The following is a 26794-nucleotide window of genomic DNA, read 5'->3' as shown; positions in this document are numbered from 1 at the left end:
TGGTTGTTTTTTCAAGGTGTTCAACTTCTCTACCGCGTAAACGGCTCACGTTCCGACTGTCTTGGGTTACGTTGCCTCCGCCGCAAACCGAGGACTTTCTATAATTATAGCTTTCCCTCAAATATAGGCTACACCCCCTCCCCTCCCCCCCACGCCCCCCGCCCCCTCGCAGTAGAAGAGCGCATCCTCGAAGCTAATCACTTTTCCATTCCAACCTCAGCATCCTCCTCCTCGTCTTCATCTTGCTCTGAGAAGAGGAGAGCCGAGATCGCGTCTTCTTCATTTGTTTTTTCAGCCGACTCAGCTTGCACCACAGGACGGATATGTTGTGCCTCGCGGTCCCGCCGCTGGTGCTGGTGCTGGTGCTGGTGCTGCTCGGTTCAAGCCTCCAGGCCGCCGCCACCGCCGCCGCCGCCGCCGCCGCCGCCGCAACCGTGAAAGAGGCGGAAAAAACGGGCAATTTCATGGAGGACGAGCAGTGGCTGTCCACCATTTCCCAGTACAGCCGCAAGATCAAGCACTGGAACCGCTTCAGAGACGTAAGTCCGTGCGCTATCATGCGACAAAAAACGAGATGCATCCACCACTAAATACTTGATTAGCACGGCAACTTGGAAAAACTTGTTCGTTAAAAAACAGCAACTGAGGTGCAATGTTTACTTAGGAGGGATTCAAACCTCAAATGTAGGCTGCCAAAACTGAAATGGATAGCAATAATAATTTTGTTATCTTATTGCATGAAATGTTAGTTGCCCCAGCTATATACGAACGAAAACTAGCCTTAAAATGCTGTTAAGAGCACACTTCAAATGTTTTTTCTCCCTCAATGTGATGTTTCATAAGAGGCAAAAAAATGAATCCGCATCACTTCCTCTTGTATCTTCACTTGGGGCTTTCTCGCACTAACAAGCAATTAACGGGGGTCCACATCCGTCTAATGTGGGCGAAATACTGCTTCCTTCCTCCAACGTGTCCCGGGAGCTTTCCTAAACAAGAGAATGAAGCAAGTGCAGCGGTGGGGTGGAGATAGATTGATGTGAAAATTCCCCCCACGGAGCGGGCGCAAGCGAGGCTGCAGGGATTGATCAACCAAACGCCTGCAGGCTGGTCATGATGCATTAGTCGTGTCTGTGAATGTATGGATGTTTTTTTTTTAGCCCCCAGGCTATGGAAAACTGATTACAAATGACCCTCAATAGGATTTGGACATTGGCGCAGTCGGATTAGGTTCCATATGAATGCGGTTAATTGTGTTTTAATTGATCCAGGGTGGGTCTTGCAGCTCGGGTGAGGTATCATTATAAGATTTGAAATGTGAGCGTCAGTCTATTGCTTGATGATCTCCACGAGGACAATACAAGATCTCGGGATGCGGAGAAACTGCGTTGTCATTGGTGATCCCATCCACGGATCGTGCATGTCCCAAAGGATGAGATGTGAAAAGAGGAAAGAGATTTGTTGGTACTTGGACTGGTAATGAAATTGTGTTATTGCAGGATTATCACGCTAACTTTTGCTCCGAAATATCCAAGAGGAAGCCTCATAGGGAATTCTGCACATCATTATTGACCGTTAGAGCAACCCTAAAAACACATTCAGAGTGTTCTGGTAACCTCACCTCATCAGAGAAAAAAAAAATACATTTAAATGTAAATGTAAATGAACAACAAAATATATGTCTTTGACACACCACAGTATTTAGAAAATAAAACATTAATTTTTAAAACATTTTTCAAGTTCGGTGTGCCAAATTAAAACGTTTAATGGGCCACATGTGGCCCCCGGGCCGTAGTTTGCCCACGCCTGTCTTAGACATTATAAATTTGCCTAAACGGTTAGCAGTCACTCATCCTCTTTGCTTTACCAGCAGCTTGGGAACTACACACGCAAGGTGCTAAGCTAACCGGGCGAGCTACAGTTGGCTAGCTATCGCGGCTAACTACGGTACTGTCCAATCACGGGACCGCCAAGTCACTAATCCTTAAGTTATCACTAAAATAAGATGAGGAGTAGCCGCATGTGTAACACCAAACATAAAGAGATTACATGGAGATGACAGTTAGCAAGCTAAACGTTTAAGCTAACCGCTATGCTAATGTGAAATGTAGAGCAGCAAAAAGCCATGATACAGTAACATTTTAACTGACGTCTGGCGGGAAATGCATTACACCGGATAGAAAATGCCTCAGAATGGCAAATTAGCAGATAAATTGTTAAGTGACTACCCGGCTCAAAATAGAGCCTTTTTTTTTTTTTCCTTTCCCCAAATGGCAGAAATGTATGCAAAATAAGTTTCTTGCGCCCAAAGACAGCTGCGATAGGCTCCAGCTGTCTTGAAAGGATTTAGGAAGCAGAGAAATAAAATAGATGGGTGAAGTCGTTTCTTTATTTCTTTTACGCTGCGATTTCGGCAAACTGGTGCATCAGAGCCGACGTCTTTCATGTCAGATCCGGTGAAGCAGCATATTTGCAGCCAAGAGTAGTCGTTTTCATTTTCTTCCCGCAACAAGCGACGACAGATGCATGGACCACATTTGGGAATGCAGTACATTGGGAGTGACACGGCAGCTTCAGTCACACTTGGGGAGCACATGCATAATAAATGTGCAAGTCAGAAGCCGTCTCAAGTCTTAACCTTTAAGTTTCAAGTAAGTCCCGAGTCGAGTGGAGTCGTTACTAAATTTCAAGCAAGTCAAGTCATAACTCGGGATAAGGATGTCCATCACGCAACAAATATTTTCACGTTAGCTTCTTCGCGTTCAGTAACTGTACTTGCGTTAATGAGCTGCGCAAACGTGTTCACGATTCACATCAACAAAAGTCTTCGGATTGTTTATTAATTTCATGTCTTCATTTGTCAAAAGCATAATGCTTGAATGATACTTTTGTCACGAGGTGGCTCCTGTCCGCCGCATCATATCATAATGCAGCAGTAAGATGATGGCAGGTTCACGTGCACTACACAGAAAGTACATTTTCTTTCACACACAAAACAAATAAGCACATGATCATGAAAATGCAGATTCTCAAATGTAAACAGGTAAAACGTTCAAGTCAATTTGAGACGCTCACAAATTTGAGCTCCGCAAGGCTCAAATCCTTAAAATTGGCGACTTGAATCTGACTCGAATCAAGTTGTGTGACTCGATCCCCCCAAATTTTGCAAATGAGCCACATATTGCTTCACCAATGTAAATATTATCTGATCACAAAACATACATCGTCGTTTATTGAACACTCTAAGCGGGTTTAAACATAAAGTGCCATTTTTATTTTTCTTGCCCAAAATAATCGGGGCTAGGCTCCAGTCCACGTGAAACTCGAACGAGGACAAGTTCTGTAGAAAATAAAACACTGATGAGCTGCATCCAATCACACGTCATGTCTGTACCGTTCACGGGGAAAAGCAGCAAAAAAAAAAGCAAACATTCACGATGAATTTCTTGCTATTATAGCAAAAGCAGGATTTTTCTCTCATTTTAGATCTCATTATCTTGCGCAAGTAACGCAATAATGCCACTCTGTGTACGGGAAGCAACAAAAGAAGGCACACAAAGATGACGCGCGTCGTATTTTTGTCTTAATTTATCATCAAAGCTGCCGTGAAACACACACTCGCTCATTGTTGCATCTCTTGTGATCATCGCTCCCAGCGGTGTGTGTGTGTGTGTGTGGGCTCACATTTGCGTGTGTGTGCGTGTGCGTGTGTTCAAGACGAGCAGTGATGGTGGTGTCTCTGCAGCTGATTAAGATGACACGAGAAGCGACATAGAAGAGAATCACTGAGCCTCCTGGAGGGTTGAGGGTGCTGGCGATAGAAACCGCTTTGATTTCGGCTTGCTGCCGTAGCAACGCCAATCTGCGCGCGCGCGTGTGTGTGCGCGCGCGTGCTACGGTGTCAAAATGCAGCGAGCATCCCTGGGAGTTTGATGACTCTATCCCGCTCCCTGGGCCAGCTGCGGGCCACATGGAACGCGTCGTTTGTCGGGAGTTCTCCGCCACGCGCTCCTCTCGATTCACACGCACGCTTTTTTTTTTTTTTCTAATCATACGTATTATATGCAATAAGCTCGCCTTGCTCCTTGCCAACTTGACAATGAGCGAGCGCCGCTCGTTGGGAATTACATGCGCTCAGCGCAGTCGTCGTAGGTATTCCGATTTCTCAAATTGATGTTGACTCGCACGGTCCTCCGAGAGGAGCGTGCTGAATATTAATCCAACACTGGAAAGCAATAATCAAAGCCACACCACATGAAAGAGGAGCTCTCCTCCTCCTCCTCTTCCTCGTCTTCATCGTCGTCGTCGTCCTGCTTCTTCCATAAACACGCAGAGATGCAAAGATCCCCGTCGCAAAAAGCAACGCACAATACACAAGCAGCAGAGTGAATATTGTAAATATTTAATATGTATTCCCGGTAAAAGCAGAGCGGGGGGGGGGGGGGGGGGGTTAACATGCCCCTTTTCAATTCCAATACATCCAACGCTCCAATTCAATCTATTTCACAGGAAGACAAGCGGATTAGATTGAACAGTTACAGTCAACAAATAATAGAATTCAATCCTTTAATCTGACAGGTGCACTCAACGTTTCATTCCTCTAATGCACCAAATCCACCCGGGCGAAGAAACGCGGGGAACCACGAAGAAGCAGATGGGGAAGGCTCAGAGAGTTTGGAACTCTTTGACTGAATCTTATGAAATGTTTTGCAGCCTAGCAGTGAAAAGATTTTTTAATTTTTTTTTTAATGGAAAATTCTGGTTTATTGACAAGGTGTGATCTGTTTTATGGCATGTGAGTGTGGCCACAATTTGGAACTGTTTTTTTTTAATTTATTTTTTGTCAAATAAACATCTTTTGAGATTGAAATGAGAATGACAAGAACAGGAGTAACCGCAAAACGTAACCAAGGCTCGATGTCTTAAGTTGTTCGCTGAAAGTGGGCTGCTTTGCTACTGAGTGCGTGCAGGGTTCAATGACATCTCAGATATTATGAAGTCATTCAGGACCAGACGACTTCCAGATATTGTCAACCATTTTAGAGCATTTGGACGGATTTTTCCGAAATATTCTATGGAGTGGAGCTGATGTAGCAAAGCAGCCCCAGAATATAAACTCAACCTGCGCACAATTAAAATAGAGAAAGATGGCACTGAAAATAATTTGAAAATGATTTATGATCAATATGATATTGTGAAAAATATGAAGTTGAACAAATGGTGACATAAGAAGCAAAAAAAAAAATGAAAACATGTACTGTACATATTTATGCATGGCTCTCATTTTACGCACTGACTTTAATTCACGCCTCTCATGCGAAAAAAAAAAATTGGATTATCCCTGTTGGACTTGAACGTACCCCAGTTCATTTTCCCCGTAGCGCATATGTCACTAAATCAAAAGTGAATTCAATACATACAATTGCTCCATTTCCCTTGTGAAAACGATAGCGTCCGTGATATCACCCAAGCATGAAATTGGCCCAAAGTTGTGCTGATTTGGAACGCAGACGCGGCACCAACTAAATGATGAATCGGGCTCAGCAATGCAAGCTTTTTTTTTCCTAGTATGAAACTCTTTATTACTCGCATTCATCATGCACGTCAGCATGCATTGATGATGCCATTTTTGCATATTTGCCCCCTCCCCCTTCATTTTCATTCTCCTCACTTGCTGTGCCCGCCTAAAGCTTATCTGAAACGAACACACCTCTCTCCCATTTCTGCAGCTGGTCCGGTTTGCGCCTCCTAGGTAATAAGTCGATTTTACGCCAATCTCGCGACACACGTCCGACGCCATCGTCCGCACACACACTCATTAAATATTCAGAAAGGTACTTGGGGAAAGTTACTGGCAATTCTTATGATTGCAGAAACTTATTTCCATCGCATCCAAAATCACCTGAGAGGACAGTTGTGAGGATGTGCTTCTTAAATCAATAAATATACGGTATGGGAGGTACGAATACATCCCTGAATGGAAATAATTATATAGTCCCCCAACAAATTATTTATTTTTAATGAAAAAATATGATAATCGTATTACTAGTATTATTATTTTTATGATTTATATTCATTATTATTTATTGTGTGTCTACATTGTGTTCAAATATTGGTATTGTTGTCGCAGCGCCACATAGATGCTATTTGTTAGCTTCTTCTCTTAGCATTACGCTAGGGAAGTGATGCTCAACCAGCGTGCCGTGAGAGATCTACAGGTGTGCCGCAAAAAAAAATGACCCAATGTCAATTATTTTGACCCCAAAAATAGATATACTTAGAGCCCGGGCATTTGACCCTTTTTGGACGGTCAGTCCCCCGCCCACCAGCCGCCACCTAGTTGCCGTTCCGGTCTCGACCTTCCCACCTTATTCATAAAAATGGTCAGCCCGCGAACATTTTTATATATATTTTTCCGCGAACATTTTTATATATATATATATATATATTTTTTTGTGAATCATTTGGCGGAGTGAAAGTGCTGTGGCTCAATAAATGTTAGGAAACACTGAGCGAAGGGGCTTTAAAGCAACGTTCTGTGCTTGTTTGAAATGCACAGTATTTAATTCTTTGGTTTACGTTTAGTTTGACAGTAAACTCCAAGTGGCGGTGACATTAAACAGCTTGAAGGTTCTTTTCGGAATATTTGCTGACTGCGCTGGTTGTTTATGAACTGAGCTCCGATGACTCTTATCTCAAATTCTTGCTCTCAAGTCAAAGCAACGACAACTCGCATCCCCAAAAATTCCACAAGTCGGGTCACAAAGTGTCCCGCAAGGCGCAGAGACTCCAAATGAGCAGTGAGTCATTCTATAAGCGCCCTACGGTCGCTTTGCAGCGCGACAGTTCACGCGTGAAGCTCTCCGCTGCGCTGATGCAGATGCGAATGACGATAAGAGCTCATCAAAAAGCCATTAGTCGAGCTCGTCATGCCGCTTGGTCCTTATCGAAGCCCAGATTAGGCGTGAGACTGCAGAAAGTCCAGCGGTGTGTTGATGAAGCGGGGCACCTTCATCCATCTCGAGAGACGAGGATATTTTTGGGGTTTTTGGGGGGGGGGGGTAGGGGGCGACTGCTGGTGTGTTGTGAGATGTTTCTGGCTTCCCACCAAAAGCCTACGTGGGCTGTAAATGAGGCGGAAGGGAAAATAAATGCCTGTCTCCACATGCTGCAGTGTTCGTCCGCTTCTGAAGGACGCAGGTGCTGCAGAAGAACAGGGCGTGAATTTGCAAATCAATAACCAACAGGAACAAATATCAAATTCATTTAGCTGCTGCAGCCTCCAAACAGAAGAGGCTTCTAGCCCTGGAGGACAAGAAAAAAAAAAACTCTTTTCAAGCATTCCTTTTGTTCTCGGTTCTACCTCACAGGTGCCAGCAAGCTCTGTCTGCGAGCACTTTTCACGCATGACGTCTCCCAGTGACCTGCTTCTGCTTCGACTACACCTGAACACTGCAATATGCTGCAAACAGACATACGTTTCAAAACCGGCCCGTTAAGCAACCAGTCCAGTGGAAATCCAAATAAGCCACTTTTTATGAATACGGCTTTAAAATAATCAACTGAGATACTTTGCTTTACACCAGTGCGTCTCAAATAGTGGGGTGGGCCCCCTTTTGGGGTGGGGGGGCAGTGCGATGCTGAGGGGGGCGCGTGTGACTCTGGGCAACATGATTTTTTTTTTCCGCCGTACTACAATAAAATCAGATTCTGATTCTGATTCTAAAGTGTAATTGCACATCCACTCCAGTAGTTGGCAGTGGCGCTCTCATTGTGCACAGCGAGTATTGACTCAATGCTGTAGGTTTGTTTTGCAACAAAAATGCTATTATTTATAATCGCGGCAGAGAGTGAGTGGTGGGGTGAGGGCGCGAATTGTTTTTTTTCTAGCTGAGGGGGACGTAACAGAAAATAATTGAGAAGCACTGGCTTGCATAAATGTGCACACCCTCTTATGACTGGACACGTAAAGACACAATTCGAGCTGTTCTAGTACGCTTTTGAAGGTGTTGTGTTAATAATAGCGATTTTGTAGGAACATCCAGTTCTTGGTATTGTCACTTTTATGACAGATGTTTTTTTTGCACTTGTTAATGACTGTATTCACGGTGTTCCACTGTATATTCAAAGCCTTGGAAATTATTTTATACCTTCCTCCTGACTGATACTTTTTCACAAAAAGATCTCTCTGTGGAAGTTCTCTGAGGATGATGGAAGATGCGACATCAGCTGAACTTTATTTGAGGCACTTTAAATGGTGATTATTTAAATCTGGACACAGCCACATTCGCACAAATAAGAGGGTGTGCACACTTCTGCAACGACAGTTATTCAAGTGTTTTTATTCTATTTTTTAAATGTGTTGTTTTTAAATTGAGTTGTGGCAGTTTATTGGTTATATTAGTGCGGGGAAAATTTCGGAAATTATATATCTTGGGCTCTTTTTTTTTTTTTTTTTAGAAATCAGTGCTGAAAATATAAGCGCCAGTTTGTACGTTTCAACCACATTTTGATGGTAATGGTCTTTAAGATGATTGGTCTGTCCTTCTTGCAACCTCCATCGAGCGAAGTGAAGCTTCTAAGGTTCTTGCCGCCTTTGCATCACGTTGTGTCGTCCTCAAGGACAAATTTAATGACAGTATAGGTAGTAAGTGTCGTCGTTATCACACAGCTGTGAAAGTATGTCACACAATTGTGTGAGGATTATGTCGCTCTCTGTCTACGATTCTTCTTCATTTGACCATGACGGTTTACACAACACTTTGCTTTCTGGTTCAATTGTTCCAAGTTCAAATAAGAACAAAGCTTGTTCTTGCCAGAGATGAAATACACTCTTGCAGATACAATGTATGACAAAAAAAAAAAAAGAAAGAAAGAAAATCAATACAAACCCCTGCAGGCTTTTAAAAAGTCAAACTTTTCACTGACCCCAAGTGGTAAAATGATCACATACATCACTTTTGAGCCATTTTTTTTTTTTTTGCTTGTAATTTGATATCACGGCTTTGTTCATCAATCTCATCGAGCTCCGATTTTTTTCTTTCCATTTTGAAGCTTCCCTCTGGGCGAAGGGAAGCAAATCTGTCCCCGTTGCAGTCCTTCACAGTCCAAGCGCTAAACGGACCCGCTTCTCATGCATTGTCTCCCGGTGAGGAGAATAACAAGAGCATGTATAGCATGACAAAGTTGTTGCGGGGCTTTGTTTCATCTCTGGTGCCTTTGTGCAATCTATAAACTGACGCCGGCGGCAAAAGTGTGATCCTCAAGGAGGGCGGAAGTGATAAATGGCTCGGCGCATGAAGGCGACGTACGATGTTTCACGGCGTTTCATCAGATCACATTGGTGTACCGCAGCGCTATCTGGCCTAGTTTCATTCACGATATTGCTTGCCGGAGATCGCTACTAAATATCTCAATCGTCGGCGTATGGAAAAAGGACAAAATAATTATGAAAAGGATTTTTTTTTTTTGGCAGTGCAGGCGACAAATGTGTCTAAATCAGAATCAGAATGCCTTTTATCGTCATAATTAAAGATTAAATAATGAAATAAAAAAAATAAATAAATAAAATAAATAAGGCACTTTACGTTGCAGTTCGACAAGGCAAGGGCAGTTGTGTGCGAGAAATCAGCACGGAGATGGCTTTCGGGAAGAAATTCTGGCGTATAAATTTCTGGAGGAGTATTAGGTTAGATCTACAATAAAGTCTTAGGTACTTAAAATTTTGTGATTTTTCTCTAGATAAGTCCACACTTAACAAGATTGTTCTTTGACTGCATTGAAATGTGAATTGATGATGGCCGAATTTTTTTCTCAAGGCATCTTTGTAGCTAATTATTGCGGAATAAATACACATTCAGTTACCTAGCAATATTTTATTTATTATCATTTACCAAACGCCATAGAAACAAATGGTGTATGTGCTTAATTGTAAAACACGTCAAATCCAATTTATTTTTTTTTTTTTTTTATGATCACTATCGGCTTCATTGGTGTTCTGCTGCCACACGCTTCTGAGAAAAGTCGGGAAAATCTGGCAGGAACAATGTGAAACACACCTATTACTGAAAAAAAAATGTATCAAATCTGAATCCATAAAAGTGTTTTTTAGACTGTCATCCCTGCGTTTCTTGTCCCTCAATTCAATCGCCGCATCCAAAATTGCCCAATTATAACATTCATTCCTCTCCATTCTCTGGAGAGCATCGTGATCACCGAAAATTGTGTCACAACCGATGCCTGAAAAAAAGCCATCAAAAGCCGTCATTGTTGCTCTGCGTTTGTGTGATGAACGCAGATATGCTCGACGATTACGAGCAAAAAAGGTCACGAGCCCGCACCTTTATCCGAGTCGCCGCGTCCTTTTGTGACGAGGCAGCCGTGCGGCGCGGCGCTGTCACGGCGAGCGACGCCCCCGAGGCGAGTCGACGCTGAGTGCGTCCGACAGCCGACGTTTGCCGAGAAGCACCTGTCAGTCACCGCCGCATCCTGACAGACGCACGTACGGGCGCATTCTTTCAAACGCCGTTTCTTTTCTCGCCATCCACCCAGTGCCGGAAGCTGGCTCTTTGACGCAGTTGCTCACGACTTGAGCTGAATTCGACAAGGGGACAGCGGGCTTTTTTAGAGAGGGGGGGAGAGACGGGGAGCTGTCAATCTGACGGCCATGTTGGGATGCAGAGAGAGAAGTTCCATGCTCTGTTGAACAGGCGGAAGGTAGATCACCACGTTTCTGTCCTGAATATGTCTGATTCACCCCCCCCCCGTTTTTTAGTGTCTTTAATCACAATGGGGGTTTGTAGGATGTATTTTAGGGTGTGTTCACACTTGTCAGAATTAATTCTGAATAAAAATAAAAAAAAATGTTGTTTACAGGCAAGTAATTGGGTCTCGGGATTGTCATTTCCGCACTGAACAACACATTATTTTCTCAGAACGAGCCTGGTCATCTTTCGAGTTTCCATTCTCATCCGCACGTTATCGTCAGGTTACGCGCAGATTGAAGAAGAGGAAGACCCAAAAATGCAGGGAAGCTAGCAGGGGAAAACTTAAATGGTATTTAAATAATCCGACTTGCCAGCATGTTGACCAGCGGCTTCCAACTGGCACGGCCGCTTTCGTGCACGTCATTGCTCGCCGTGAGAGTGTGAACATCATCATCGAATAGGATGGCCAAGGTGCTGACAGGGGCTTCGCACAGGCCAGGCTGTTTTAGAGCGCCTCGTTGTCAAGGCGGGGTTATTAACACGTTTCTCTGAGGTGTGTTTGATTAAGAACCTTTTTATCTTCACTTTCCAGGAACTTGAAACAACCAAGTCAATATTTTTGCCCTTTTCTCGCCCCCCTGTTACATTGAAATAAATCTCATTTCCATATAAACCACGCCCACACTGAGTTCCTCCGCCCATGACCTGATCAGCTAGGATGGGTGAAGGTTCCGAGCCATTTCCAAGTATCCGGCCTCCACTAGCTGAAAACACTCACATGCATCAACATTTCGCTCGCAGCCGGCCGCAAATCACCTCCTCCACCCCCAATCGCCTTTTTAGCTTCATATAAGGCAGTGGATACAATCGCTTACTCACACTTGCAGTGAACTGTGATCGTAATCTTTGGGGTATTATGTCACTCGGGAATTGTTTAAAATTGTGAAAGGTTCACGCTGGGAATAAATGATGAAACGTACATGGAAGCGCAAGAGAGAATCTAAATGGCAGTAGGTGTCCACCTCAGCTCGTCGTCATGGCAACAGTGAGTCAAAGTCGAAAGATTGCCATCCTGGTGTTCGGGGAAGGTTGGTCAAGTTCACCTTCGGAACGTCGGCGTTGCAAAGGGAGCTGGGGGTGACAGTTGAACGTTGGCTTGAGCCAGATTACGTGACCGCGGCGGATGCTTTTCAGGCAGAGGCTTTGACGGCGTTTGGCGCGGTTTTCTTATTGATCCAAACCTGACGCGGACTCACCGTGTGAGATGATTTCTCGAGAGGTCTGACGTTGCTCGATAGCCGTCGCAGCTCAACTTTGGTCTTTGTTTCAGTCCCACTGCGTGACCTACAAGCAGCGTTTTTGAGCTTTTTTCCTTCCTCCCCCCTGAGACGAGCGCCATCGTAGCGTGTTGCGACGGAAATTTACCAGAAGAGGTGATCACGTACTTCCGTCTTTAGCCAAGCTTGTTTTGAAAGCTTTGTTCCAAGCACAGTGGGGTGCCTCATCATTCAGTTTTTTTTTTAATGCTTTGACTTGAATAGAGAAATTCAAGATTCAAGCTCTGCGTAGCGGCAGTGAAAGTCGGTCGAAAGTTACAACGACTACTCCCAAAAAAATGGCGCAGGTAGTCTAACGTGATTTTGGGGACTACGATTCGGCACAGGCAGACAAGTACGTGGCATTTCATTCACAAATATGACAAGATCAAACCCTCTGAATCATTGCAGAAACCAATTGATAGAACACGTTATGAGTAGCGTCATGTTTTGATCACCCCGTACGGACTGAGCTGTGACCATAATCTAGTCCAAGGTCAGTGCTTTTCCACACAGAGATGAATAATTGTGTCACATTTAAAGAGAATGAGAAAAGCCGCATTGATTGGCATCAAATCAAGTCAGCTGCGTTCACACCCACAATTCCGCAAACCACCTTTTTTTTTTTTTTTTTTTTTTAAATTACATCGGCATGTGAATGTTGGCAAATTCACCGGCACCAGATTTATGCTGCAGGATTTGCGCTAGTCATGAATATAGAGCCGCATTTATTTATTACCGTAGTATAGAAATTATTGTCCCAGCCAGCCAGCCACGTTGAGACTGCAGTGTGCCATAGCCCCGCATATCAACATGCTCACTTACGTCGTACGCTCAGAGGTGAACGTGCACTCGTGCACCTTCTCAAGTCATTGATTTCCAGTCGTGTCAGTGCAGGGAGACATTTTCCTCACCGGTCCCGGCAGGAACACAAATAGGGATTAGTGAATAATTCAGGTCATGAGTCATCAATGGAGGAGATGCGGTAAACACGGCATTAATGGTCAGGTTGTAAACTACAAAGTACAAAAACCCAGACAATTACTCACCACCCAAGTGGAGTATCGAGTTCATTCCACAGGCACGTGTCGGCTTCCTGGCAAGGGATTGTGTTGTCAACGACGATGGAGACGAGCAAGGCGCGCAGGCGGCGAAATGTTTTGATGCTCGAGTGGAAGGTTTTGACAGTGATGAAAATATTTACTTGCATCTGATCACGCTGCGGAGGTCAAAGAAGAACGTCTCAAAGATGTTTGGCACCTTCTCGAGGTGCGGCGAATGTTTAAAGCTGTGATGAAGTCCCCACTGAGGCATCTCTTGAATCGGCGGAGAAACAAAAACAAGATTTGTATCGTGGCTGCTTGTCAAGGGCTACTGAGATATTTAATCTCATTCGCAATAATGAGATTAGCCATGAGTTGAGTGTTTATTCTGTTTATTCCGCCACAATTACATTTGAATTATTTGAGACAATTTATGAGTGAGCCGACTAAACAACACTTTGGAGCTATGAGCCGTCTCTAAGCCAGTTTATTTTTTTTCATTGAGCAAAGATTTGCTGTGCAAGCAAAAAATGGTGGCAGCAAATGTCACAAAATTAACCAGTTTGACAGATCGTAAATATTTCTTACCACAAGAAGCCATTTTGGGTTGAACTTAATATGTTGTGCATTTTTAAAGTGGCTGGGTCAAAAGTAACCCAAACTGGGTGAAAATGCTATCCGAATGTTGGGTCCAAAAGGGACTCACTGAGCCACTGTACGAGCCTGTTGGTGGTTGCCACACAAAGTCACTCATCATTTGGCAACGATTTGACACCAGATGCCCTTCCTTCCTTCGTGGATGGGCCATGTGCCATGACCGGGATTTGAACCCAAATCCCGCAAAGCAAGTCAGCGGTGTTACCCACTGAGGTATCCAGCTGCTAACAAGGTTCTCGAAGAATCTCACACTAAATTGACTACACAGAAATGTCGGAAATAGGAGCCATCTTGCGCGCTTCAAACCAATCTGATGGGTCAAAATGATTAACCCAACGTTGGGTAAAAGTAAGCCAATGAGATCAAAATCCAAACATTCCAATCCAACATTGAACAACATTGAATTGGATTGTTTGGATTGAATGATTTGGATCAAAATGATTAACCCAACGTTGGGTAAAAGTAACCCAATGTGATCAAAATCCACAGCAACCAGCTAGTAGCAAAGGAAAACTAACCATCATTTTTTTTAGTGTGTGTATTTAATCACATGACTTTGCCTTATGAAAGTCGCCATAGATGGGCTAACAAAACTAGCATTGGTATTGAAATAGTTAGAAACTATGAAATAAATTACAGTATATTTCAACAGGAACAGTAGCACCATATCGTGAGATATTTTTCAAAACTTTTAATGATGTGGAATGTGCAATATTTTGGACACTGGCTAACATTGGGCAATTTAAATAATACAATGGCACCTTGTTGACGGATTCCTGCATTCTCTTTTCGATCCGTATGCATAATGTGCAATGACTACTTTCCTCTAATTGTTTTTCCTCTCCTTTTTGCTGTCATTTCATCAGGAAGTGGAGGTCAGTTTTTCAAAGTGTTAACATATCGTATATGTCTTTATGTGTGCATGGCTTCGACATCATATTCAAATTGCAAGCATCGCAGGGCGCCGGAAAAGCCTCTGCGCCATATGTCGAGCGTACAGGTAAACAGCAAGACATTAGTCAGACTCATTTCCATCCAGATGCACGCTCATTTTACGTTCACGTCTCATCATCGTGCTTTTAAGACAAAACGCGCACATTATCATCAGCGCGCGATGCTAATGGCACTTCTTACTTAAAAACCTGCATTCATCGTCTGCGCTTCTTCAGCATCTGACGGATTCTTTCCGCTGTCTTTGTGCAGGACGATTACGTGCGCAACTGGGATGAGAATCAAGGCTCCAGTGACAGTGAGTCTTCTTTTTCTCCTTTGTACTAATTCTTTAACTGGACATTAAAATATTATATACAAATTGATATATACGTATATATATATAGATATACATATATACATATATATATAGATATTTTATTTTCAAAAATTGAATATCGTATAGCAGAATCCGTGACCCTCGGTTGAACCGCATACACACACACACACGTCACTTGTGTATTGTACTGCACAGCCTGGAGTCCCCTCTCAGGTTGATTGAGTGTTGTATTCTGTTTGATGTGTTCGAGCAGATCTGATGCACCTCCCCAAGGAGATGCTCAACATTGCCTCAGCTTCACCCCATTGCCGCTCTTTGTCTATTTCTTATTTCGCTCTGTCTTTTGTATTTTTTTTTTCTTTTTTTTGGAGTCCGTAACGGGTAAAGACTCAGTTTCTGGAACGTCCTCGCCTCGCAGCGCAGCGTTCACTGAGCCTGTGGCAAGCCAAGTTATGACACCAGAGACGTGTCCTCGCCACTTGATTTGCAGCTTAAATGAAGTCGTATGAATGACAGAGTCCATTAGTGCGCCGTTTGAAGGCCTAATGAAGGACTAATTATGCTTTGCGGTAGAGGGCCGGACAGACAAGTAAAAGCATCGAGGATAAGATATGCGACACACGGGTGACAGTTATTAAGACTTAATTTAATGGAAGCCACCGTCGACGACAGCGGTAGCATTCTTTGGTCAGATGAAAATTGCCCACTAAAACATTTAAGTCCAACAGAGAATTTGAAATCAAAGAGAAAGCTGGTGGTTAACTTTGGAGAGCCATTTGTGCCCTGTTGTTAACCAAAACAGCAGCACTTAAGCACGGAAACAGTCTTTCAGATGAATTTAAGTGTAATATTAAAGATGTGAGCACAAACTGCCTCAATATTTTAGGATTAACTACTGCTGCTATTGCTGATAGACCAGAACTTTAATTGCCAATCGCCATAATTTTTTATTTTATTTATTATTTTATTTTTGGACCCTGATTTGATTATTTACAAATACATTCATATGATAAATATGATAATGATCTATTACACATTTACAACTCATTTATTAATATAATAATTTAATTTGTCAGGGTTGACTGTGTTTTTGACCATGCCTCACCTTAATTAATTTCAGGATGGTGTCCTTGAAGGTGAATGCCTCCTTTTTCCTCCACCGGGTATTCTTGAGCTCACAGAAGACAATCGTGTACAACTTTGTCAACAAAGCACACACACGGAGAGTCCGGAAATTTGCATTCAGGCACTGCAGTAGCCGTTTCCACTTGAGGCGACCTGCGCGCCGAGCGAGCGAGTGAGTGAGAGGTCAGGCTAATTTGCACTGGCTTTCTCGAATCAATTCATCAACGGAGCCAGTGGCTCTCTGCTCTGATTGAATCGCGTCGCTCTGCTCAGCGCTGCGGGAGAGCAATCATTTGCACTTGTAAGAACAAGCAAGCACACGCACAGTCACAAGCGCAGGCAAGCACATGCAAACTTTTGACATTTTTTAATATTCTTAATGTCGAATTTTTAGGCCAGGGAGAGTATGTCCTCCACAGACTCGCCCCTAGCAAGAAGAAAACAATTCGCGCCCCCCCACCACCACCCACTCTCCGCCACAACTAAAAATAATAGCATTTTCGTCGCAAAAAAAAAAAAAACTACACCGAAGAGCAAATACTCGCTGTGCAAAATGGGCAAGGAGAACGCCACTGCCAACTACTGGAGGAAATGTGCAATTACACTCTATTGTAGTACGGCAGAACAAAAGCATGTCCCCCAGCGTCACATGCGCTCCCCCCCCCCCCCCCCCACCTCCCAGAGGGGCCGGCTCCACTATTTGAGAAGCACTGCTGTCGACCAACCTGTGTCTTTAATTTAATTAAATATTACATTTTTAATCTCATTATGGTTCAATACATCTTCAATGTTGTCTGTTTATTTCGGTGGTTAATTTCACAACAGGCAACCTGAAATGTTTCATGATTTATTTTTTTTTCAACAATATAATTGCCATGAATAATTGTAGCGCATAAAGTTATGCTAATGAAGAAGATAGCACTGTACTTCTTCCCACTCCTTTTGACATTTATAAACCACATTGTTCTACATTGAGACACGATCGAAAGTCGGAAGCATCAACAGCGGGAGAAGGATGCTGATGACATTTAGAATGTCAGCTAGAATAAGGGCAGTTACCTAGGCAACCGGCAACTTTTATCGTAATAAGTGACTGAGTGCGTGTGACAAATGCGATAGCAGGCCTCGTCATTAAGAGTGATTATCATCAAGCGTGCACGGACGATAAGAAGATCCGTGATGAGGACGCGGCCAAAGCTCGACCTTCCTATCCTCAATTCGCGCGGATAAACCTCTTTTGAATCTCCGAGGGCTTGTACCAAAGCACCCAATTATGAAGGGAGGTTTCCTGCCAATTTGCACATTAGTTTAATGGCAGAGCAGAGACGTGACGCTCAGGTGGGCCGGCACAGGACTCAGCATCCACGCGAGTGTCGTCACGAAATGAAGACAAAAGCTCGAAGACGGCCACGCTGACATGATTGCGCAGCGAGCGAGAGTGCTCACAAACAAACCAGATTGAGCCACAAATCACAGTCAACCCAGAAATGATTCCCAGGACCGCCGAGAGCCTGTTGCTATGGTAACGTCATCATCGCCCGCCACTGCTTTAATCCGCGGAAGCCTGTTAAGTTAACATGAGGCTCAGGCAGATACCTTATGCTGCTGGTGTGCGCCCAACGCAGCACTTGGCAATGGACGACACAGATTTATTTACTAATGTTTTCATTTTGCGACTTATCTTAGCATGAATGCAAAAAAAAAAAACTGTGAATTAGGGAATAAAAGATAAGAATTCGGCTTGTTATGCCCCAATTGTGACACTAGGCTAAAAAATAAAATATCCAGCATTTTATGCCTTTCCCCCCCCTTGTTGCTGTTCTACATCAAGATGTGGGGTTCAAAGTTTGACCATTTAGACAGATTTTTATTTTATTTCATTATTTTCAGCAACCTTCACAAACGTGTTTTCAAGTTGTTTACTTTCCAGTCAAAGTTTACAGGAAAACTACATATGTCACTAAGAGTTACATGTTGGGTATTTAAAGCAACCACATTAGTTTGCCTTAGGAAAGTGAGCTAGCTTAATGCTAATGCTAACACAAAATGAAAAACTCCATATATTGGCTGACTAATAGCATCACCGTTGTGGTGTTCTAACCTTTAAGCAATAATTTTTTTATCATAAATGGTGCAGCCAAAAACGTAGACAGACAATATCATAATCTTCAGACGCATATATTCTTTCTCCTCGGTGAAAAATGATGACTATTACGTCAGTTTACTGAGAAGTATGTCCGTCCTCTCGTGTATAATGTATGATCCAGCCACAAGGCATTAGAAGAAAAAAATTCATGCATGAAATCATGAAGCACACACTGCTTAATTCTTTACATTGTTTGATGATTCTATTACTGTATGTTTTTCTAAAGCATAATACTGGAGAGCGCTATTTTCCGTGTTACAAAAAAACACATGACTGCATTTTTTGATCATTTTACTGGGTACTGTCACAGATTAATGGCATTTCTGTTCAATCCAATGAGTAAAAATGATTCAAAAGACAAGCTTTTTAATTGATTAGAGTGATTACGTAACAAATTCAACTCATAAGTCAAGGCGCCACTATACACTGGCCGTAAATGGTGGATTTTTCTGAAGTAAAAAGTCTACCCAGCAATTTGCTATCTTCTACTTAATAAACACCTGTAAACGGCACAATTTGTTGAACTTTTCCCACGTTGCTTCTCTGAATAAACATCGAGCACGTAATCATGATTTCAAATCGACCCGTTCATTTTCTGTCTTGGGGAAAAACGTCTCCCAGAAGCCCATTTTACACCGTCTATTAAAAATTCAATTTGTCCGCAATTTTGCTGTGTTGCCGTTTGATGTATAAAAGACCACCACGAGTCGCGTATTCCTGCCCGCCCCTGCCTTGCTTTATGGACGTCGACACCGTCATGCTGGAGAAGAAACACTCTCCTCCCCAAACCCCCATCAACCCCTGATTAATACGTACGACGCTGTACATCCTTGCACCTTCGTCCTTTTGGTGTAAAATCGTCACACTTTGGGCGCTGAGAGCAAAGCAAAAACAGCACAAGAACATCTGATTGTTTTCTTAGACGTGGACACAACCAAGGACCCGTGTCAAAAGGTCAAGTGCAGCAGGCACAAGGTGTGCATCGCCCAGGGCTACCAGAGAGCTGTGTGCATCAACCGCAAGAAGCTTGAGCACAGGTGAATATATTTGTGCGTGCTCGTAACATTTGTAGGAAATCTCAAGTCCAAAAGAGGTCGTATAGTAACAACAAGGTTACTTTTTGTCTCGTAGACTCAAGCAACCTGCTCTCAGGTCCTCTGATGGCAACTGTCAGCCATGTCCCATCTCCTCCACCGGGCCTGTGTGCGGATCTGACGGACACAACTACGCCTCAAGGGTACCCTGACACGTGACATTCCACACACACACACAATCGTGACAGTGCTTCTCAATTGTTTTCTGTTACGCCTCCTCCCCAGCAAGAAGAAAACAATTCACGCCCCCCCACCACCCACTCAACGCCGCAACTCTAAATAATAGCATTTTCGTTGCAAGACAAATCAATGCCGTAGAGTTAATACTCGTTGTGCACAATAAGAGCGCCACTGCCACCTACTGGAGTGGATGTGCAATTACATTATTATTAAAGGATTTTTATCTCGTCCAGCGTGGGCGTAAGGACACACTCTGATGATTTGCCGACGTGCCCGACCATTTTAATCAATGGCGTCGTAATAAATCAGCAATTAAATTAGCAAATGAACAGGATTTTCGGGTTGGCATGGGTGCACAACAGTATACGGTCGCAACTTGAACAATTCAATGCGACAAAGTTAGCAAGCAAATGGGCATTTTTATTTCCTGATGTTGCAACGATTCAGAATCGCCCTCGGAAGGGAAACCGTCACGACAATATGGCTTGTCCCTGAAATGAGATTGACGCCCCTGCTGTAGTCCCCAAATGTGTCAAAGACACCACCCGGCACTGCACTGTGGGGACATTCTCAAGGTGGGGGGGGGCAAAGATAACAGAATTAGAAGGACCAATAAGAGGCCTGTGGGAGGGGGGGGGGGTTTATCGATTTATACTTTGTCTTAAACGTCACAATTGCTGACCTTGTGCAAGTCTCGCACAAGAACCAAGGCATACAGTCGCTCGCCTCATGAATATTTGATCCGCGTCGCCGCTATAAGTCATTTGACTTCACCTTCACGTGTCCTTGACGCAGCTGTGTGTGCGTGTGTGGTAATGTGTGTGTTTGTGTGGCAGTGCAAGCTGGAGCAGCAGGCGTGTCTCACGGGGAAGGAGCTGACCCTCAAGTGCTCGGGTCTCTGTCCATGTTCGACCGCCGCTCCCGCCCCCAAGCAGGAGGGTAAACGCGGTAAGATGCAGCTGTGTGTTGAATGTAAACACCAACGTGGAAACTTGTTACAAATATGGACCTCTCCGCAGAGAGTTGCACCGGACAGGATTTGGCTGATCTTGGCGAGCGTCTTCGGGACTGGTTCCAACTCCTTCAGAATAATGCCAAGCAGAACAATAACAGCAAGCCCGGGGCCAAAAATGCGGCAGCCAACACTGCGTCAGGTTGGAGAAACTACAACTACTACTATGACTACGACTGCTGCTGCTATTTTGAGTCTGGGCATGTATCGCCAAGACGCTCTTGAAATTGCTTCATTTTTTTTTTTTTTCGTTATCATTCATAGGCGAGATGATTTGCACTTTTGAAGGCTATCGCAAACAACTTATCCAGATGAGCCGCAGAGAACTTGAGTGAGCTAACGCCTCTATTTTTCCTTTTCAAGTATGTGAAGAAATGTACGGAGAGAAGACGAGACGTAAGGGGTGCTTTTGGAATTGAGCCTAAATCAAGGTTTAGTCACAATTTTGAAATATGTAGACTGCGATTGCACTCAGCACCTTTGGGAGGCTTTTGTGTGCCGGTATGTAATTGTATCAGTGAATTTTACTTTTCATCTTTCATTAAATATTGATATATCATAATTGGACTTACTATTACTCTAAAATTTAGTGGCAGACATAAAAGTTTAAATCACTAGGCCACAAATTGATTGATTTGCCAAGTGTTTCTCACTTATTTTCAGTTACGCTACTATATATATATATATATATATATATATATATATATATATATATGTATATATATATATATATATATATATATATATATATATATATTATTGTTTTTCAATCAGTAACATCAAAGATTTGAAGTGCATCAATTTTCCTGAAAATTTAAAAAATAAATGAATGCCACCGCCACCTACTGTAGTGGATGTGCAATTACACTTTATCCTAATATGAGGAAAAACAATAATGTATATATATATATATATTTTATTTTTTTATTTTTTTTATTTATTTATTTATTTTTTACTTGACTTCCCCTTTAAGAAGCCATGCCGAGACTGAGGATGTCGGCCATTTTGGTTTGAGGCGGCCATTATAGGGTCATGTTAAAGCAAAGTTGTCCTCGAGACTTTTGCCAGACAGCAACCAATGTTGAGCCACATTTACTAGACAAATGGGATGTAATAAATTGCAAAATATTTTGGTTTTCTGCAACGTGATGGACGAGCTGTGTTTGATGACTCACATCAAACACCAAAGTTGAGTTCCGGCGGCAAATAGTGATGAATGCTTTCTGACACACCTGACACAGTTGGAAGATACACCAGACCTCGGACTAATTTAAAAGAAATCTGAGCGTCCGGAGATTTATTGAGTCTCTTCGAGGGAGGGACCTTCATCACTCGCAAGATGTTTGTGACCTTGTGTGGTTGAATTATTACAGTTTTGTGTTTTGTGGAGAACCATCAAACATGCTCTAGCCACACACAATGACAATTTTTATTGATTTTTGCAATTTAGTATCACTCATGTCTCATGTATGAGATTTAAATTTGGTACTTTTTTTACTTTTATTAGTCTGGCTGCCTCTCACTAAAATCATATTTTTCATTGTGTACGTTCAGTGCTGGACAGGAGCCTGGTGGCCAGCTGTAAGGACTCCGTAGGTTGGATGTTCTCCAAGCTAGACACCAACGGCGACCTGTACCTGGATCAGGCCGAGCTGGCCGCCATCAACCTGGACAAGTACGAGATCTGCATCCGTCCCTTCTTCAACTCATGCGACTCCTACAAGGACGGCAAGGTGTCCACGGCCGAGTGGTGCCTGTGCTTCTGGAGAGAGAGTGAGTGGAACGTGTTCACCCGCCACTGCACCTGCCACGCTTTCTAACATCAAGACCGCCCTCGGGACAGAACGAAAGAACGGGAAGGGGGGGTCGCCTCTTGAGTATGTGGTTTCCTCGTGTCTGTCGCCATTTATCTCCTCTCGATATCTCTCCCGACTGTTCCCCAAAGGGATGAAATGGCTACCGTCGGGCAAGGAGAACTTTGCTTCTGCTTGTTGACAGCCTCGTATTCCCTCAGCTCGCCGATATACCCCATCAGTCGAGCTCAATCTCGGTCCCAAACTTCCCGGCGTTTGGGAGTAAAATGCAATAGAACACGCAGTGGAAGATTACCGGTAATACTGCGGCAAAGTTGATTAAAAGATTCCACCATTCAGATATGACGTATTGCTCAAACACTTGAGAAGTCGAGTTGCGAAGAGTCTTTTATCCAGTCACATTGCTTGGCCTCTTGTTACTAGGCAGGATTCGTGGAGGACAATCTTAACCGCTGATGTTGGAATGTCATGGTAATAAAAAGTCTGAATCGCTCATGCAAATTGTTTTTGTTTTACTACAAAATTTCAAGAGGTTTTATGAGAATTAAATTGTAATATTACAAATGAATATTGTTATGGGAATTACATTTTAATATCACCCCAAAAAATAAATAAAATAAAATAAAAAATAAATGAATCAAAGTCACATTTTCCTTTCATTTTCACCCCCCCAGAGCCCCCCTGTCTGGCCGAGCTGGAGAGGATCCAAGTCTTAGATGGCGGCAAAAGAAAGTTTGGTAGGTATACTCGTAAGAATTCTTTGAATCCCTTTTGGATCCGTCTTTAGTGGATCAGGATTTGACTCCAAGAGATCTCTAACAGGAGGCGAGGATTTGGTCATGATCGGCCTTATGGATTAGAATTTGATACAGACAGACTGCGAGGAAAAACAGGCCAAAGTGTGTGTGTAAATATGTGTGGAAGTGGGTAAATGAGTGTGTGGAGAGTTGGACTTGTGCGCACTGCACATTTTGGCTGGCTGAGTGGGCTCTGAGTCAGGACTCTGCAAGGACACCGAGGGCACAGAGCCAGCCTGACTTTCAAGTGCTCCTTTCAAACACCGCATGGACGCTTTGATTTTTGCGTTCACGTTAAACATATTGTATGTTCCAAAATGTAACTGATTTCATCATTCATTGCTCACGCAGATCCAACATGTTGACCGTTAGAAAAGGACGTGAGAATTGGACTGGTGTGAGAAATGTCAACTCATGAGTGAGGGGCTGGTCAAACTTGGTTACTTTTAAGCTTAAGTGGTCCACCATTTTGTGAAAAATTAGCCATGGAAAACTCATAATTTGACGTCAAAGAGGAAATGAAACGTGCCTTCTACCCATTTCTACGTGGGGAGTGCACATGCGTGAAAGCTATGGACGTGAATCAAAAGGCTAGTTATGGGAATATTAGGTCGGCTAACGCCTCGCTTTTGGCTGGCGTACCGCTAATGGAATCTTAATCACGGGAATATAGCAACAAATGAACTGGAGTTTGCAATAGAGGAACTAGCTTCGCGCTCGCTATTTTTGTGGCGGATACTAAGCTGGACTAGTGTGCAAAATTTTAAAAAATAATTATGCTTTGAAAATCGACGATACAACATTTTTTTTTTTTTTTTTTTGTGGGGGATATTGAACCACGCTAGTGTGAGAAATTTTTAAGTCACGGGTGAGGGTCTCGGGTTGTGGAACTTGTTGACTTTAAAACTTAATAACCGCTTCACCGCTTACAACATTTTCCCCGACTACTTTGAGTCGAGAATTTTCATCTGGACTTTTGTGAGAGCTTTTAAATCATGCGTATGGAGTTCGGGCGGTCTAACTTTGGAACTTTCAAGCTTTAATAAGGTCCAATTTCTCCATCTGGTGAAAATACAGTGAAGTGAGTCGAGGATATTGACCTGGACTTGAGTGTGTGAAATTTCTAAGCGCATCCCCAAACACACACAAACACACAAGCATCTTCCCAATATGCTCCACCATGCTGATTTTACATATTCATCACCATCATGTTCTGTAAACAAAATTGATATTCATGGCTTAGGGAAGTGTTTGCAACATATGCAGCATGCATTATACTGGAAGTCAAGTGCAGCGAAGCATGATGCAAGCCTGTTCTCTTCTCACCCCTTGCATGTGTGTGTAAGTGAATATGTGTGCATATTTGCCAGGTCGCTTCATCCCAAATTGCGACGAGGACGGCTTCTACAGGAAGCTGCAGTGTGAAAGGGGAGAGTGTTGGTGCGTGGACCAGTACGGCGGCGAAGTCGCCGGCTCGAGGATTCACGGAAAACCAGATTGCGGTGAGATCTTTTTTTTTTTTTTTTTTTGCCCCTTGTAAATCCACTTATGCGCCAAACCCCACATCGCCTCCGCAACCGTTCGGCTTAACCCCCTCCCCGCAGTCCACCCTATACAAGGTATCTTTTATGTCAAGTGACTTTCCCCTTCGCTGCAAAGAGCACATTCACGCGTCAGGCGGTCATTTGCATTCCAAAGCGTGTCTTGTCACGACAAGAAAAGACTTTTCAAGATAAATGAGGGCTGCTCAGACAGAACCTTCTCCTGATAAGAACTGTTCCTGCGACGGGGGCTTAGGAAATAACTCTTAAATCAGCACAATGTCAAACTCTTGCCCTTTTTTCGTCATTGTTTCTGCTTCCATTCCGCTACTTCTCATTAGGGAAGCGCGGACTTGTTCAAAGTTAACTGAAGGACAATGCTGCAGATGTAATGTTAGAATAAGAACACACACGCACTCACTGGTACAATCTAAGAAAATCTCTTACAAGAGGTATATAGAAAAAAAAAACATTTTCTTAAGGTCATGTTCACACAAAGGGATAATTATAATTTTAAGAAATATATAATCTATTTTCTTTAGTGTTTATCCATATTAGTAGAGGCAGGGCACCTTTTTAATAACCTTTAATCCTTTTTTAATGTACCACAAATCCCAGCAATTATGTGATTATCTTTTTCAGGCTAAACACAAACATGATCCCCCAAAACATTGTTTGTCGTATCCAAACTAAGATCTAATAAAATGCCAAACCACAGGATTTTTATTGCACGTACTGCAAATGATGTCTTTGAATCACTTCTCCATGAACACAGGAAAATATACAATTAAGACAAAATAGAAATACATTAGTGAAATATAATGTAGAACCACAATAATTAGACTTCTCATGGAATTATTTTCTTGACAAAGGCAGAATCTTTCAAATCTTTCTATCAATGGTCATCACTCGTTTTGTTTCAGCAATTATTTTTTTCGGGCTCATCATTAGAAACAGAGCTGGGCACTTGACCCTTTTTTGCCAGTCAGTCCCCCGCCTCCGACTGCTATCTCGGTACTGTTCCGGCCTCGACCCTCTGGCCTTATTCCTAAAAAAAAAAAAAAAAAAGTGTCCGAACATGACGGGATGACGCCGCCGCGGGAAAGATGCTAACGAGATGCCCCGGAAATGGGCGTCCAGCAAGGCTGGACCGTTACGCCCCCCCCCCCTGCTTAGAACAAAGCTATTGGATAAAATACCTCCACAAAAAAAAAAAAAAAAAAAAAAACGTGCGCACAAACCGCAACTGCCGCCATCTAGTGGCCACCGTACAACAACCCTGATTGCTTCTTCCCCCCCCCACATACATAGACGACGAAGCCGTATATTCGGGCGACTTCGGCAGCGGCGTGGGCTGGGAGGACGAGGAAGAGAAAGGCGGCGAGGAGACCGCCGAGGAGGCCGAGGAGGCCGAGGAAGAAGAGGGCGAGGCGGGAGAGGCGGATGACGAGGGCTACATCTGGTAAAGGGTCGAGCGTTTGTAATTGCAGCCTCTCTTTTTCCCAACGACATCTCCATGTTCCAAACACACACAAACAACAAACAACGGAGGAAACTCCCAAGGTGGATGTTGAAAGGGGAACATATCACTAGCAAGTAATCGTGGGGTGTGCAGTCAAAAAAGCTTGTCCCTCATATTTGTGAATCTTTGTTCTATTCTCTTGTACGTACGTTTTTTGTTTTTTTTTGTATTATTTCTAGCAGATTTTGAGCAGCTTTCCGGTAGTTTAAAATGGCCGTCCATCTCTCGTTGCTTTCATTAGACTAGAAACATTCTGTCTTGTTTTTTTTAGGTGGAAACTATAGAGAGGACACTGACTTTGACTTTACCGTCCTCATCTCATCGCGCTTCAGCTCCCATGTGACAGTCGTGCTGTCTCATTCTTAACGCGTCACTCCGCAGCTTGTAAATAACGTTAAGTCACGTTGTGTACCAGAAGAGAGGTCGCCGCCACGCACTCAGCCGAGCGCTCCTCTTTGCTTAGGCGACAAGTGTACATCGTATTGTCGTGTGGGTCGGTTGTTGTGTTTATTAAAAAAGGAAATGATAAACATTCAATAAACGTGAGTGTGTGTGGCCCCAGTTGGCCACCGTA

General features: G+C 43.3%; 1 protein-coding gene across 1 annotated transcript; it reads left to right on the top strand.

The window, feature by feature from the left end:
- The first annotated feature begins 217 nt into the window (after positions 1-217).
- Positions 218-26794, top strand: spock2 (SPARC (osteonectin), cwcv and kazal like domains proteoglycan 2). The gene is made up of 10 exons (XM_088305178.1): positions 218-539; positions 14923-14968; positions 19183-19297; positions 19392-19497; positions 20371-20482; positions 20554-20688; positions 22101-22319; positions 23035-23097; positions 24528-24659; positions 26010-26794. The coding sequence occupies exons 1-10, from the start codon at positions 324-326 to the stop codon at positions 26162-26164; spliced, it is 1299 nt and encodes a 432-aa protein (XP_088161304.1). The 5' UTR covers positions 218-323; the 3' UTR covers positions 26165-26794.

Source organism: Idiotropiscis lumnitzeri, chromosome 9, assembly GCF_059441095.1.
Source record: "Idiotropiscis lumnitzeri isolate Australia: NSW breed Sydney's pygmy pipehorse chromosome 9, RoL_Ilum_1.0, whole genome shotgun sequence".
NCBI classification, from domain to species: Eukaryota; Metazoa; Chordata; class Actinopteri; order Syngnathiformes; family Syngnathidae; genus Idiotropiscis; species Idiotropiscis lumnitzeri.
Note: the sequence above shows the minus strand (reverse complement) of the source record. Positions and strands in the feature narration are given on the sequence as shown.